This window comes from Numenius arquata, chromosome 4 (assembly GCF_964106895.1).
Source record: "Numenius arquata chromosome 4, bNumArq3.hap1.1, whole genome shotgun sequence".
Classification (NCBI taxonomy): Eukaryota; Metazoa; Chordata; class Aves; order Charadriiformes; family Scolopacidae; genus Numenius; species Numenius arquata.
This window is the reverse complement of record NC_133579.1, coordinates 9181424-9196075: the sequence shown is the minus strand read 5'-3', so window position 1 is coordinate 9196075 and position 14652 is coordinate 9181424. Positions and strand designations below refer to the sequence as shown.

The 14652-nt window shown below is 39.5% G+C and overlaps 1 protein-coding gene across 1 annotated transcript in view; it reads right to left on the bottom strand.

Annotated features, from left to right (window-relative positions):
* Positions 1–14652, bottom strand: part of TOX (thymocyte selection associated high mobility group box) — a 222663-nt gene that overhangs the window by 98853 nt on the left and 109158 nt on the right. Inside the window, exon 2 of the mRNA XM_074146713.1 lies at positions 8885–8950. Within this exon, the coding sequence (XP_074002814.1) occupies positions 8885–8950 (66 nt within the window). The remainder of the gene's footprint in view (positions 1–8884; positions 8951–14652) is intronic.

Sequence of the window (14652 nt, the reverse complement as noted above, 5' to 3'; positions counted from 1 at the left end):
ATAGGAGTCACATCTTCACAAATCCTGCTGCTTGAAAATATAGATGATACACCACATTTAACCTGTCAGAAGCCTCATTAGCATCATAGACTCTAAACCAGCAATCAAGACAGTGTGCTCTTCACATGTTTACATTTTTAAAGGCTCTTAAAATAGAAGTAGTATAGATTTACATTTAAGTATTTCTGTTTAGGGGACAAATATTCCATCTAAATTTCACTATCCTTTCTGACAAAGACACCTAAAGATGAAATAATGTTGCACACAGGGGACACAACGATAAAGGACAAAGAATCCTTTTCTTTTTTCCTTTCCTTTTCTTTTTTTTTTTCTTTCCTTTTCTTTTCTTTTCTTTACTTAGAATAGCCCAGTAACAATGGACTGCTTCCCAGTATTCAGAAGGACAGTGGGTCCTACCCGTGTTACACCTCTCCTAAACAGCTGTTTAAATTTCCAGAAAAATGTCTGATTTAATGTAAAATATCATCACTTGAGAAACGGAAGATCAAAACAGAGGGATGGCTACTCTTTGCAATTCTGCTGATTTTACTTTTGTTTAGCCCCGTGCCAACTGCAGGAAAAGCTGAAACCTGAGGGATACGAAAGCTCCCAATTCTTATCGGTGGCCCCACTGACTTTAACACCCAGATTTTGGACCAAGGACTTTACAGTAACAAAGCCAAGGAAGGCTCGGTATATGAATGAATAAAAATTATTCAAGCAAGTAAAACTGGCAGGATCTGGCCCTCTATTAATAAAGTGTCATGTAAGCAGTAAGACTACTGAGACCTCAGTAATAAGCTCAATCGCACTGTCGTACGAACTATCTGTAGTGTAGTACCTATTAAGACATTTTTATAAACTGCAAGAAATATGTGAGCTATTACAAGATATAATTCTGAAAAACAGACTTCTATGTAAGAAGCCAATTTAAGAGGAAAACAACATAAACAATAGTAACTTGTGTGCTCAAGTGAAGCATCTTTTTAATTTTGAGTAATGAAGATGTCAAGCCAAATGCTAGAGTAGTTTAACTTAATTAGGTGGCCTATTTTTCCAGGCAGCCTTTCATTTCCCATTGAAAACTCAGCTTGTATGCAAGGCAACAAGAGCAATTTTGTCTGTAATGAATACCTCTGGGACTCCACGGAGCGATCATTTGAATGTTACATTGAAGACTGGTTTGAGTAACTAGTTTGGGCTTGTTGAGATGCCAGACTTTGTAAAACTAACTAGATTAATCAAAGCCTGGCATCTTATCGGTTTATTCGGTCAGAGGTCAACAGGTCAAACTGACTTTACTGCGGCGGCCTTTGCCAAAAGGGACAGTATAATAGTAATTGGTCTAATTTGTAGTTCAAATTCACGTAATTCTTCCAGACGTTTTATGGACCGAAAAAGTTCATTTTATGTGAAGCTCAGTTGAAAAATACTGCCTTTAACATTTCCCATGGTTATGTCCCATAATTCATCCACACTGCTGACCTGTAGAATTTCCTGGAAAGGAAACTACATAACTAAAATATATGATGTCTATAATCTGTTTTCACATGCTAAAAAAGTTGTACATGAAGGAGTAGAGGGAAACATTTTGAAGGATATTTTACACCGGTTGCTCATTAAACAGAAAGTTCTCTCATGCCATGCACAGCAAAAAGCAGTGCCTTTTCTCTTGTGATATAGGAAAAAATACCTCTGGCTTTTGGACAGAGAATTCATCATTTGATGATTGATTTTCTGTTTACCTTTTTCATGGTAAAATAATAGCTTTTGTTATTTTTACTTTATTGATTTATAGTGGGCCTATCACTGAAGTTGCTATCATCCTGATGCCACAGCTAAGACAAGATACAGTGTTTACATTATTTCCCGCCTATTGGCTACTCTTGAGAAAAATACTTTTAATTGATGCACAGGATCACTGTGTATACAACAGGGCCAAGTTCGCAATTTTAGCATTACTGTAGCAGTATTTGACATTTACTTCTAAAGCCCCAAACTTCTGGAGAAAGGCAATTACCCTCCAAACTTGCTTTCATTAAAAAGTTTTTAGCCAACATGGCTGTAAAGAAAATATAAGTGCAAGGTTTCTACAGCCAGAAGACAAATAGAAGGATGACAAATTTGTTATACTTGCTGAGGTTTCTGATATAATCTCAATTTTATAGATCCACGCTAATGATTTTTGAAGGCTGGAGAGGGACACTTGTTTATACAACTGTAATTATGGGTATATTTGCTTAGGATCCTTAGGGAAAAGATTTTGCCCTCTTTAGTGTTTTTACAGCATGTGTTATAGAATAGGCATTAAATGAAAGAAGCATTAAGTAAAGGCATGTTTAAGTAACTCATTTTTCACAGATAAGTAGGTCATATACATTTCTTTTTCTGGTTGGAGTACAAGTTCAATACGTATTGAATGTAACATGACTAAAATGAATTTGAGTAAAGGAGGGTACAGTTATTTCATCTGAGTTATGTCTTTTCTGTGAAATTTGAAAAAGCTCTTAAATACAGGTCAACAGGCCATAATTTTTACTTTTTAAATAAAAGTTGAGGCATTTGATTAAAAAAAAAATTAAAATATCCTTGAATATATACACAGTGCATGTGCATCCATTTTGCACAAAAGCTAAAGACCTTCATACATACTTATATAACACACCCTGCTGAGAAGGACTTGGGGATGCTGGTGGATGACAAATTGGACATGAGCCAGCAATGGGTACTTGCAGCCCAGAAAGCCGATCGTACCCTGGGCTGCATCAAAAGCAGCGTGGCCAGCAGGGTGAGGGAGGTGATTCTGCCCCTCTGCTCTGCTCTGGCGAGACTCCACCTGCAGTACTGCATCCAGCTCTGGGGCCTCCAGCACAAAAAAAGACATGGACCTGTTGGAGTGGGTCCAGAGGAGGGCCACAAAAATGGCCAGAGGGCTGGAGCACCTCTCCTGTGAAGACAGGCTGAGAGACTTGGGGTTATTCAGCCTGGAGAACAGAAGGCTCCGGGAAAACCTTACTGCAACCTTCCAGTATATAAAGCGGCCTTATAAGAAAGATGGAAAAAGGCTTTTTCCCAAGGCCTGTCATGACAGGACAAGGGATAACAGCAGTTTTAAACTGAAAGAGGGTAAATTTAGATTGGACACAGGAAGAAATTCTTTACTGTGAGGGCGGTGAGACACTGGAACAGGTTGCCCAAAGAACTTGCAGATGCCCCATCATTGGAAGTGTTCAAGGTCAGGTTGGATGGCACTTTGAGCAACCTGGTTTAATGAAACATGTCCCTGCCCATGGCAGGGGATTGGACTAGATGATCTTCAAAGATGCCTTCCAACTCAAACCATTCTATGATTCTATATATGTACATCTATAAAGATATACACAGCCTTGTTAATATAACTGTTCATGTATTTTTATAAGTATCTGCGCCTGATGCTAAATCACATTAAAAGATTATGTTCTACATAAAAGGTAAAGGTAGGGTAAAATTACCTTTAGCCACTCATTCAGGACCTGAAAGACCTGCCTGGTGTTTTTTCTTTCCCTGAGGCCAATTAAACCTACATCCTTTTTTTTTTTTTTTTTTTTTGTTTGTTTGTTTGGAAAGTGGCATCTACAGCCTACTTCAGAGAAACAGGGAAGCGAGATGTGGACTCCCTTCTGTTGATACTCTATTTTTGAAATGAAAAGAGAGCAGACCAGGGAGAGGGAGGTGGATAATGGTCAAAAACAGCCCTCAACTGCAGCCAGCCAGCAGACTCACCAGGCGGCATTGCCCTCTCACCGAGGAGCAGCCTTGCAACTAATGAGCAAAGGCTTTCCAGTTTTGGGGCAGGATTGCCCTGGACTTCAGGGTAGTAGGTACCCATGGGACTACACTGGAACGCTTAGTGATTCTCCATCTAAGAATGCTGCTTTTCCTGAATCCTTTCCAAGTAGGCAACTTCTGCCTCACTCTGCTGACTCTGGCTCTAGAAGAGCAACAAGAGAGAAGAGCCATGAATGGCATACAGTACCCTGAAATTCTAGTCTACCTTCAGGAAAGGATCAATAGGAGCAAGAGAGGGCAGCTATTACGTAGCATTTATCCACCCCTACTTCACATGAGTAATAGCTATCCCATTAATACTGTAAGTAATTAGGGTATAAACATGAAATAAGAAGTTAGGGATATATCTATGACCATATGTGTATACAGCAACAAAAGGCAGGGGAACCCTTTACTTTTCTATTAACATGAAAAATTCTCTCTGTTGGGTGCCATTCTATCCTGTTTTACCCTGGAGCTGTACAGGACAAAACAGTTTTGACACCCACGGTGCCCACTGTAACAAAGAGCATGCATACGTATCTTATACAGATTCCCCTGGCAAAGCTCTGGGAGGAAGGAAAACACCATCTCTGTGCACTCAGCATTCCTTCCTCTGCCTCTTTTTTCTTCACACTGGGGCAAGGGGGTTACTGCCCCAAAATATCAGCTCTGGCCCCTTTCTCCTCCCTTCCCTTCGAATCGTGCAGGGGATTTGGCAGCTGGATTCATTACCCTTAACATTTATCAGGCCTCAGGAAGGTCACAAAAGTTTGCAATACTCTATGAAACAGAGTCCTGAATTACATTCTGTATTGTGACTAGGAAGAAATGTAAAATAAACAATATAATTTTATACTGTGCTGTGCGTGGTCCACAAATTACAGGAGGAGGAATTACATGAACAACAATTAATCTCCGAGATTCCAATTATAGGTGTGGGGAGAAAACAATATATTTGTGAAAATTTGAAATGCAGAGCAGTTGGCATAGTTTTATTTTAAAATGATAAATATTTTCAGATTGAAGTGCAATTAGTAGTGAAAATGTCATGTAGTTTTACTATGTATGTTTGTTAATATGGCTGGCATAACTCATTTAAGAGATGCCTGCAGTGCAGAGTCCTGTACTACATATATCATAACCAAAAATACAGTACTTACACGTATATATAAAATGTACACAGAGACAACATTGCCAAACAGCCTTTTGGGACAGTCTAAAAGAATATCATTAATTTTTACTGTATACTTACACTTCTGGCTCAGTTCCAGCACTGGCTTTCTGTAAAAATCATTTCAAGTACAGAATTATGCTATTTGCTTGCAGCAACATCACAGGAACAGTAGTGAGCCATATGTTGCTACTTAGCAACTTAGTCTATAAGTCCCAAAGCATGTACTGATTTGAAAATTGAACAGAAATGATAATTGTTGAGGGATGCTGTGAGGCAACTTGTCTTAGATTACCAAACTATGCAGATGTTTGATGTTATATAGCAAAAGGAACAAAACTATATTTTTTCTGTCCAATGGCTGAGCTTTTATTTATGTTAGCCTAAAGGGGATAAGTTGATTAAAACCCTTAAAATAATACAAGGTGATGTTTTTCTGGATATGAACACTTTGCAGTAAACAGAGAGAACTGAAGTGCAATTTCAGCTTTTTCAGGGCAACTGAAACATTTCTGATGTCTAAATTTTATTTTCTTCTGCAACACAGTTTATTTTATAGCCCTAAAATTTCTTGAAATGGTGGATTCTAGGAACAGTTAGAGGGAAAAGGCAAAACAAGCAAAACTAACTTCTCAGGGTTAGATCTAAAGCAAGGACGTGAGCATGTCAGGGTGCATCAGGACCCCCAAAATCCTGCCTCTATAGTCACATAATCCAGAAGATAGCCTACCGGAACCCCCCTGGTCTTTGGTGTTTTAGACCATGACGCAGTCTGCCAATCTACTTCCCCAGTAAGCCATCTCAGACTCTGGAATTAGAAAATGATGCTCATGTCTAACTCAGTCACCATGATCAGAGCTCAAATAGGAGTTTCTGATAGGATTGCACATCTTCTAACATGTGGGATTCATATTTTAGTTAACAGATGTGCATCCATCAAGGAAAGCAGAGAAATGAATCCACTCCTCTTTCTGACAGGATTCAAATCCTCATCCGTGATCTTGCAAGGGAACAGCCAAGTTACTGGGGATGGGAGGGAGCCTGCACTCCTCCTGCTGAAGTCACGCAACTGCAAGTTTTGTGAGGACAAATGCAAAATGGACACAGGACAAAATTCTATGGATTAAGTGACTAGGCTTTCATCCGGGAGAGAACATTTTCTCACCTCTTCTTACAGGATTATTTGTTTTATATCCAGTAGGAGCACGGGGAAAATGAACAAACAGTCCTGAAGGCAGGGACCAGAAAATACAGCCACATCTTTTTCTCTTCCTCTCCCTCCCCGGTAAGCTACACAATCTGTCACGTGTTGTTTTCAGAGCAGTGAATATCATATTCTGTCCAGTTTTAACAAGCAGATTGGATGTGGAAGTGGCAGTCAGCTCACCAACTTTGTGTGATCACCAAATGTTTACGCCTGAGATAGGATTGGTGCCCCATTCCAGTCATGAAGACCTCACTAATACTGTCAATCGAGAGCTGCTTATCTCCTCTGAGAAACGGCTAGCAGCGATCTACATCAGGAACAGGTTCAGGAAGGCTTCTCTCGCAGTCCCAGTTCTTCCCTAAACAAGAGAGGGGCAGGATTTCCAACACATCCCCAGCTTCCCGCTCCTAGCGTGATTTCTTGTCTCCCATTTTTAAATGTAGTTATTGTTACAGGCTTTCACATATATTCACCTAGAAACTCCACTGCAATGGTGTAAGCACCAGGAGAGAATCACAGTAAGGGAAAGGAGGACACGACAGCCCAAGGCTGTTGGCTTTTCTCAAAACAGGCACAGGAGGCTGTTTGACTGGTGTGCATTCGGTAATAACTTAAAATACTGTGCCTGGCAGTTGAGCTACCTCTTGCCACATGGATGCCCCAGCAAAGGGCAGCATTTCGACACCCGCCTCTGGGTTTCAAACTCCACCTGGGAGCCAGACACCCAAGAAGTCGGCTTTGCAATAGCGAGATTTTAAGTCTGTAAGTTCTTTCTTGGTTCCAGCCCTTAGTAAGCATTCAGGGTTTTCTGTCATCTTCGAATTTGGAAATGTCACATTTGATAGATTTTTTCCTTGAAGACAAAATCATTTGCATTTAAAATAGCTAGGCCTGGATCTTTAAAGGTACTTTAAGCACCTTACTTCCACTGAAACCAGTGAGTGTTAGATGCATAAATATCTCTGAGGATCTGGGCCTTGTTAGCACATGTAGAAACCACATAAAAGATTAAAACTTATACTCTTAATTTTTCAATATGCCATTTAAATTATTTAAACTACATGCATACACAGTACAAAAATATCAACAGAAGAAAAATAATTCTGATGTATAATGTGGATTTGCAATTCTTTATTCAAAACTATTTAAGACAGACATAATGATTCTCCGAAAGGTAGCAGCTGCCTTATAACAGCAATCATTCACAGAGTTTGTATTTCTACTGTTTCAAACAAATTCAATTAGCCCTTGCACTTCAAAACCCTTAAGGCAGAAATGAGATGATACTAGGCTGCTTTAATCTAATAGTAATACTAAAACTTGTCAGTACAGTTTTTGGATTAATGGTTAGAGAAAAATTAATAATATAATTTTTCATTTTTTAATCAAACAGTTCTAGTCTAAACTACCTCTGGATCTTGGAGGGTTCTTAGCTGAATAAGTTCAATCATGCACAAATCCTAAACGTAAAGTACAGTTGCTCTCTAATGGTACTTCAGAATAACTTCAACAGAAGACTGGGAAGCAACATGGTGGAACATTTTAAAGACAGTCTTTTTGATTGAACAACGTAGCTCACCTCATACAACGTCCTGCTTCCCTGCCCCCAAATGAACCTGTGCACCTGAAGAACCCGACTTCATGAAGACATTTAGCTTTGAACGTACTGTCCCTTTCCAAAGCTGTTGATTCCTAAATTACACCCTGCTCATCTACACACATTTCCTTCGCATGCAAACTTATTTTCCACCTAATGAGAGCTTTTCACATAATCCTTCTGGTCCTGTCAGAAAGAGGTATATCAGACTAGCCACTGCTGGGCCTGAGATATTGTATGACCTAGATGACAAGTCTGATTATTCAGGGCAATTTCTGACACAATCTAACTGGTCTGTACCACTATCACCATCACTTACTAACATGGAATTAAACTGACCAAAAAATTTGAAGTAAATGAAAATTTCTCCCTTAGATATAGATGTAGCTAAAGGCAGACAAACCAAAAATTTCAAAACTATTTTTGCTTTTTAAGAAGTAATTAAAATTGTTCGTTCTTAGACATCTATATTATCTTAGGGTTCAAGCGGAAAGGTGAAAGATTTTTAAATACACACTTAAGAACAGAATTTAGGGGTCCCCCAAAAAGGAAAGGACTCAAAAATACCTGTAAAGAATCCATATCGCATTAAACCTTTCAGGCTGCAAGCTACAGAAAACCAAGTCATTGCCTTAGCCATCCTGCTAATCATATAGCACTGGCAACATTCCTCAGCCATAGGATTAGTGTTAAAAATGCAATTCTTCAACTACAACTGGCCTATGAGTGATAATTAAAGCTATTTGTGACATGTGTAGCTTATAATGATTAACTTGTCTGCAGTCAGATAAACAAATAACCTGCACCTGTAAAGTCTTTATTTCCTGAAGGTAAAACAACTGTTTAGGAAAGATCATGCTGGCAAAACAGCTGCTTGCGTTCTGGAGAGGAAACAAGGTAGTATCTTTCAACAAACGCCAACTCTGGTGTTTTATCAGCTCTATCTCATTAACTGGAAACAAGGCTTAAATGCTTTGTTTATAAATTATGATTATTCCTGATTGCAGCAGTTACTGATAGTGCCACTCATTTGCAATGCAACTCTTTGAATTTGTTTAATTACAATTTGAAACAAGGCAGAGAAGATTAATTAACCCACCTGGCTGGCTGGCACATAGTCCTGGCTCGGCTCTGTCATACTCATATACATGTTCTCACCGTCAAACTGCAAAGGAAATAATAGTAAACATTCAGCAAACTTGAATATTTTTCAGCATTGACTGAAAAAAAAACAGTAGCCATAAAATAATATTACAGCCTGGTTTTAGAGACTTGAAATTGCATGTGTGCATCTTGTCTTTGATGTTCCTGTTGTCATCCTTATTGACCCTGGATGTCAGTGATTTGGAGTAATTAGCGCTCTAGTAATTACAGCTAGCAAGCAAGAAATGAATGGTTTCCTTTCATCTGCAATCTGTTTTAAAACAAAATGGCTCATGTTGTGCACCATGTATACATATTGCTGTTGGTCGTAATGAAGTAATAAGTGAATTGCACAGTTCCTGAGAAAAGGAAGATGAGAATAGAAACTGCACTAAAACGCATCTTAATGGATTCCAACTTTAGCTTCTGAGCAGAACAAGAGTTGAAATTTCAAAACAAATTAAACCCCCTCCTATCAAAATGTTCCTGTATCAGAAAGTAGGAAATACATTTCCAGACAGCTTTCAGACATCTGAATGTATGAAACAGTATACCTCCTGACCGTATGGTTTAAGAGGATAGTCTGCTCGATGTGTGAATAAAGTAAACATTCATAATCGGAACTGCAAAAATAACCTTCCCTAAATGATAAATACCATTCCTGGAAATGTCTACAAAGCTTTTTTATTTTTGTTACTCTTTTTCTGCCTTCAGCTGCAGTTAAGAAGTAACAGAAATGTGATAGAAAGGAGTTGATTAAAATCTGAAGGTCTACATGGAGAAAAACTGTCAGAACTGAAGCCTCATCCTGTACCAGCACAAAGAAGTATAAAAATACTGATTTCTTACAAAATCTGGAAAATGTCCCCACAGAACTCTTGTCATGCCTGCTCAAGTGGCAGTGCCAACAGGGCAACTATTGTCCCAGTGCTCGCTCAGGAGGTAGGGAAAATCTTTTCAAACCTTTCAAGTAGAAATGAACAACAGCAGGAATCCCCATCCTCAGTCATCAACCGCAAATTTCCAGCTGTTACGAGGTCTGTTTGAAATAACTTTCACCTGACCCCTCCTGTGAATGCTTAGAGTGACATATTTTGGAAACGAGCCATTATTTTTGAGGACATGGCGGCATTTTTAAAAAGTCCCCACTACTGAGCTTGCTCCACTCCTACAGAAGGTGGCAGTGAAATATCCCATGGATATTTCTCCATCTGTGCTGAGGTTCTCGGGATATTTTACCTGCAAGGTACAGTATATTCAACCAGACCAAGGTGGCAAAGTCAAACTGTGGCTTTGGCTGATAGCTCCACCAGTTTTTGCTGAGGCAGCTGAAAAGGTTTCGGCTTCCAGCTGTTCATCCTCCTTCTCTGCCAGAGGCTACAAGGCTTGTAACAGCAGCAGTAGAAGCGAACAAGTGCCAGCTCCTGGCACAGCAGTTGATGGTCTGCCCTTCCTGGCCAGAGCTATTTAATAGATCGTCACAGCCTATCTGTCAGAAGGCCTAGTTTCATGGGAGGGAAAGGATTATGCCATGGGTACAGATCTGCCATAGGGAACCGAGTATTTCCAAAGTTTGATGGAATAGAGATAGTTGGATTAGATCTTAAAAACAGGGATTGATGGTTGTTCCTTTATTGTTTCTTGTTACATCTGCCATTTCTTTCAGCTTTCTCATTCAAGAATGTTCTTATTTATTAGCATTCAAAGTAGAGCTTTGGAGAAAAAATTTTAGCACCTGGATTGTTTGCACACTGGAAAAAATGCATAGTTTCTTCTACTCAGATGGACAGGTGAAATTCTGAAGAGAGATTTCACAGCGTGCGGTTGGAAGCCACGCGTCCCAGTGCAAAGCCTACAGGAGCTCAACTTATTCAGCTTGTCAGACCAAAGGCTGAAGGGTGCCTTGATCACTGCGATTGGTACTTACACCCTGGAAAGATGTCTGATAGCAAGATGTCAGCCTTCCTGACAGTGGTATAATGAGATGGAGTGTTGAGAAATGGGAGTTAGAGAAATGCAGTTCTGAAATAAGACACAAGTTCCTACTTTAGATGGTAATTAAGCATTATGTCAACAACAAACTCATCATTTCTTGGACACTTCACAATGAACTTAGATATCTTTTTCAGAAAACATGCATTCCATATTGTATTTATGAGAAATCCTATGGATATGATAGTTACGCTGTCTGGTTACGGTAGTCCTATCTGCCCTGGAACGCATGATTTCTTAAGTCTCCTATTTTGAATTTCCCTTGTTACCCTCATATATTTGCTGCACTACCTTGAAAACATTGTTCTAATTCAAATATTATGTTGCATACATTTAGTTGCAAAGAACATCAAGAAATTTCTTTCCTTTTCTGCATACAGGGTAGATACAGTCCAGGGCTATTTCAGTTTATTTTGCCGTCCACAATGCCTGAGCCTGTGATTTAAGAATCTTTATGAAGTATACTAGTCTTTCACATAATTCCCTCTTTTGGATGTTTGGTCATTTGCCCTTGGCTCCCAAGCTGCATTCACGGAAAAAATTTCCTAAGGTAATTTTTCCATGAATCTTGGAAATCTTCATCATTCTGTGTGTTGTTCTTGGATCATCAGCCTACCTGATCAGTGCCTTGGTACTAGTGGTGCCTCCAGCACTGATAGCATCTTGCATCTCAGCCTTTCCTGTTTGTTGCTTGTGGCCCTCTATTTAGCTCTGAGATGCTTTTGTTCTACCGTGGTCTGTGGGCTTAATGTGAGCATGTATCAATGAAATTGAAAACCAAAAATATACCTGAAGGTAAACTTCCTGGCCATTGGGCTTGGCTTTAAATAAGAAATGACCTTCTGCAATGTTTTGGATGAATTTGATAGGGTAAATGCTCAGAAAAATATATTGATGCATAATGTCTGTAAAATCTGAGTGACCTGTTAACACCTAAAAATACCCAGCAGCTGTTTGATTTATTACTTAATTTCTTCAATATTCAAACATGGAGTTTAGTCACTGCAATATTTAGCATCTGCTTGTTAGAAGTATGTCTAAGATGTTGTGTAATAAGTTGTATGGTTCAATAAAATTTGAGGCAAGGTGTATTTTTGGTAGTGTTTATATTCACAGGATGCAACCTATAATGCATTAGCTGACACTAACATTGTTGCCATGTTAGTATTCGTACTACATTTACAACTATTATTATTAATTATTATTATCTGCCCTCAGCCTAGTGCCATGTGGTGCATGGCTTCTTGGCAGTTCCTAAGACTTCAGATGTGAGCCTGAAAAACACCCCTAAACTTGAATGATGAAGCATATACACATGCACTTCCTACTGCAGGTATTGTCAGGAGATGCCTCCTTTAAGTTCTCAATGTTTACTAAAATGTTTATAAAAATGAAATTATGATTTTCGTATAGAAAAATTAAAAAAAAAAGTTTACTTACACACTGAATTGTTTATTCATCATCCCCCTTCACAGAATCATAGAATCGTCATGGTTGGAAGGGACCTCTGAGATCACCGAGTCCAACCACACACACACAAAAAAAACCCTCTACAATCTCGGGCACTAGAGAATGCCCTGAAGTGCCATGTCTACACGTTTCTTAAATACCTCCAGGGATGGTGATTCCACCACCTCCCTGGGCAGGCTGTTCCAGTGCCTGACCACTCTCTCAGTAAAGTAATTCTTCCTAATACCTAATCTAAACCTCCCCTGCCGCAACTTCAGACCATTTCCTCTGGTCCTGTCATTATTCCCTTGGGAGAAGAGGCCAACACCCACCTCTCTACACCCTCCTTTCAGGTAGTTGTAGAGGGCAATGAGGTCTCCCTTCAGCCTCCTCTTCTCCAAACTAAACATGCCCAGTTCCCTCAGCCTCTCCTCATATGACTTGTTCTCTAGACCCCTCACCAGCTTGGTGGCTCTGCTCTGGACACGCTCCAGCACTTCAGTGGCCTTCCTGTAGTGAGGGGCCCAGAACTGAACACAGCACTCGAGGTGAGGCCTCACCAGTGCCAAGTATGGAGGCACGATCGCTTCCCTATTCCTGCTGGCCATGCTGTTCCTGATACAGGCCAGGATGGCTTGTAACAACTACCAAAGAAGTGTGGAATACAGATGACCTATACATCCCATCCCAGCCAAAAAAAACGATGCACAAGCCTTCAATAACAAGAAGTTCAGAAACACTGATGCAGCACATTGTACCTGTGCCCACCTTGCCCAAATGTGACTATCCCACATTGAAACAATAAACTGAGAAAAAAATGCCAATGATGTGATCAACAGGAAGGTCCTATTGTTCTTTTCTCCCCAATGTGTATGAGAAGCTTCTAAAACAAGCCCTTAAACTCCACAAATGAACACTGAATCATTTCACCTTTTCTACCCTGCTTTGTACCATGCAGGCTCTGCAGTGGGGCATCTCCCCACAACTCTCCTGCAGGACAGCTTAACCCATACTACATCCACCTTGAATTCAGCTTTAAAAGTGAGGTGATTTATGCAACAACAGTTCAAGCAACCTTTCCAGATCAGACACTGAGTCAAAAGATCACCAGATACGACCCAAAGACACCTCCAACCACCAGATTTTTCTTCCAGGTTACACTCCATGCCTCCAAAATTGTCTTATTTTACTCATCACCCCAGCTCTACAAGACCCGTGTACTCCCTAAACTTCCCTGCCACTCACTGTGCTTGATTTCAAGCAAAGAAACTGCACAAGCATCACTTAACCTGTGGATGATTCATCCAAACAGAACAGATGAAACACAAAGGCAGGCAGTTAAATGAACTGTCTTTTATGAACCTATGCATGATGTATATATATCCTATGACATTTCATCTAAAGCTTTCTCAATGTGTCTCCAAGATCCTTCAGTATCATTAAGGGCAGATTTCAAAATCTTTGATTTTAATCTATTAAAAGTGAATGCTAATACGATATTCTGATGTGTGATAATAACTACTCTTGACAACATTTCTTTTCATATTAAAGTGTAACTGCATGAGAAGTTTGGGTGAGAGCAAACTAAGAATATGACTGCATTGTAATATGAAAAGATATATAACTGGGACCTGTTTTTAATATATATTCAGAATTGCATCATATTCTTTACTTAAATGATTATTATAAATAAAACATACAGGCAACACAGTGGCATGGCCAGTTAGAATCTCCCTTAGAATAACCCTTTTTGAGACAAGTTATAATGTTCGGCAACAAACACGCACAAAATATCCAAGTGCTGTTATTAAATGCAATTTACTCATATAAGTTAGGAACATAATTACATAAACACTGGCTGGCTGTTACTGATGCAAGAGCCATGACAGAGTTCAGCAAATGTCCAGAGTGGTGAGGATGCTTAATCAGGCATGGATTTATCAAGGGATCCAAAGCTGGCTTTTGTTTCCCATTAGCATGGCATCACATCAGAGTCACAGGACGTAGTCATGGCCAGGAAGCCTGTTTTCATCTCCCTGCTTAGGTTGCAGCCAACTCTGCCAGTATTTATAATAATGATTATGAAGTAGCAAAGCTTTGCAAAATTGGTATTTTTTAATTCATTCTTTATGTCCTTCTTTAAATGAAAAACACCCTAGGTGGTCTATGTCACAAAGACATTATTATCAAGTTGCACAAAACCGAAGAGAGAACAACATTCCTCATGGTAACACCAACTTAAAGAATCTTCATTACGGCCTACATATGCAGAATAATTTGGAA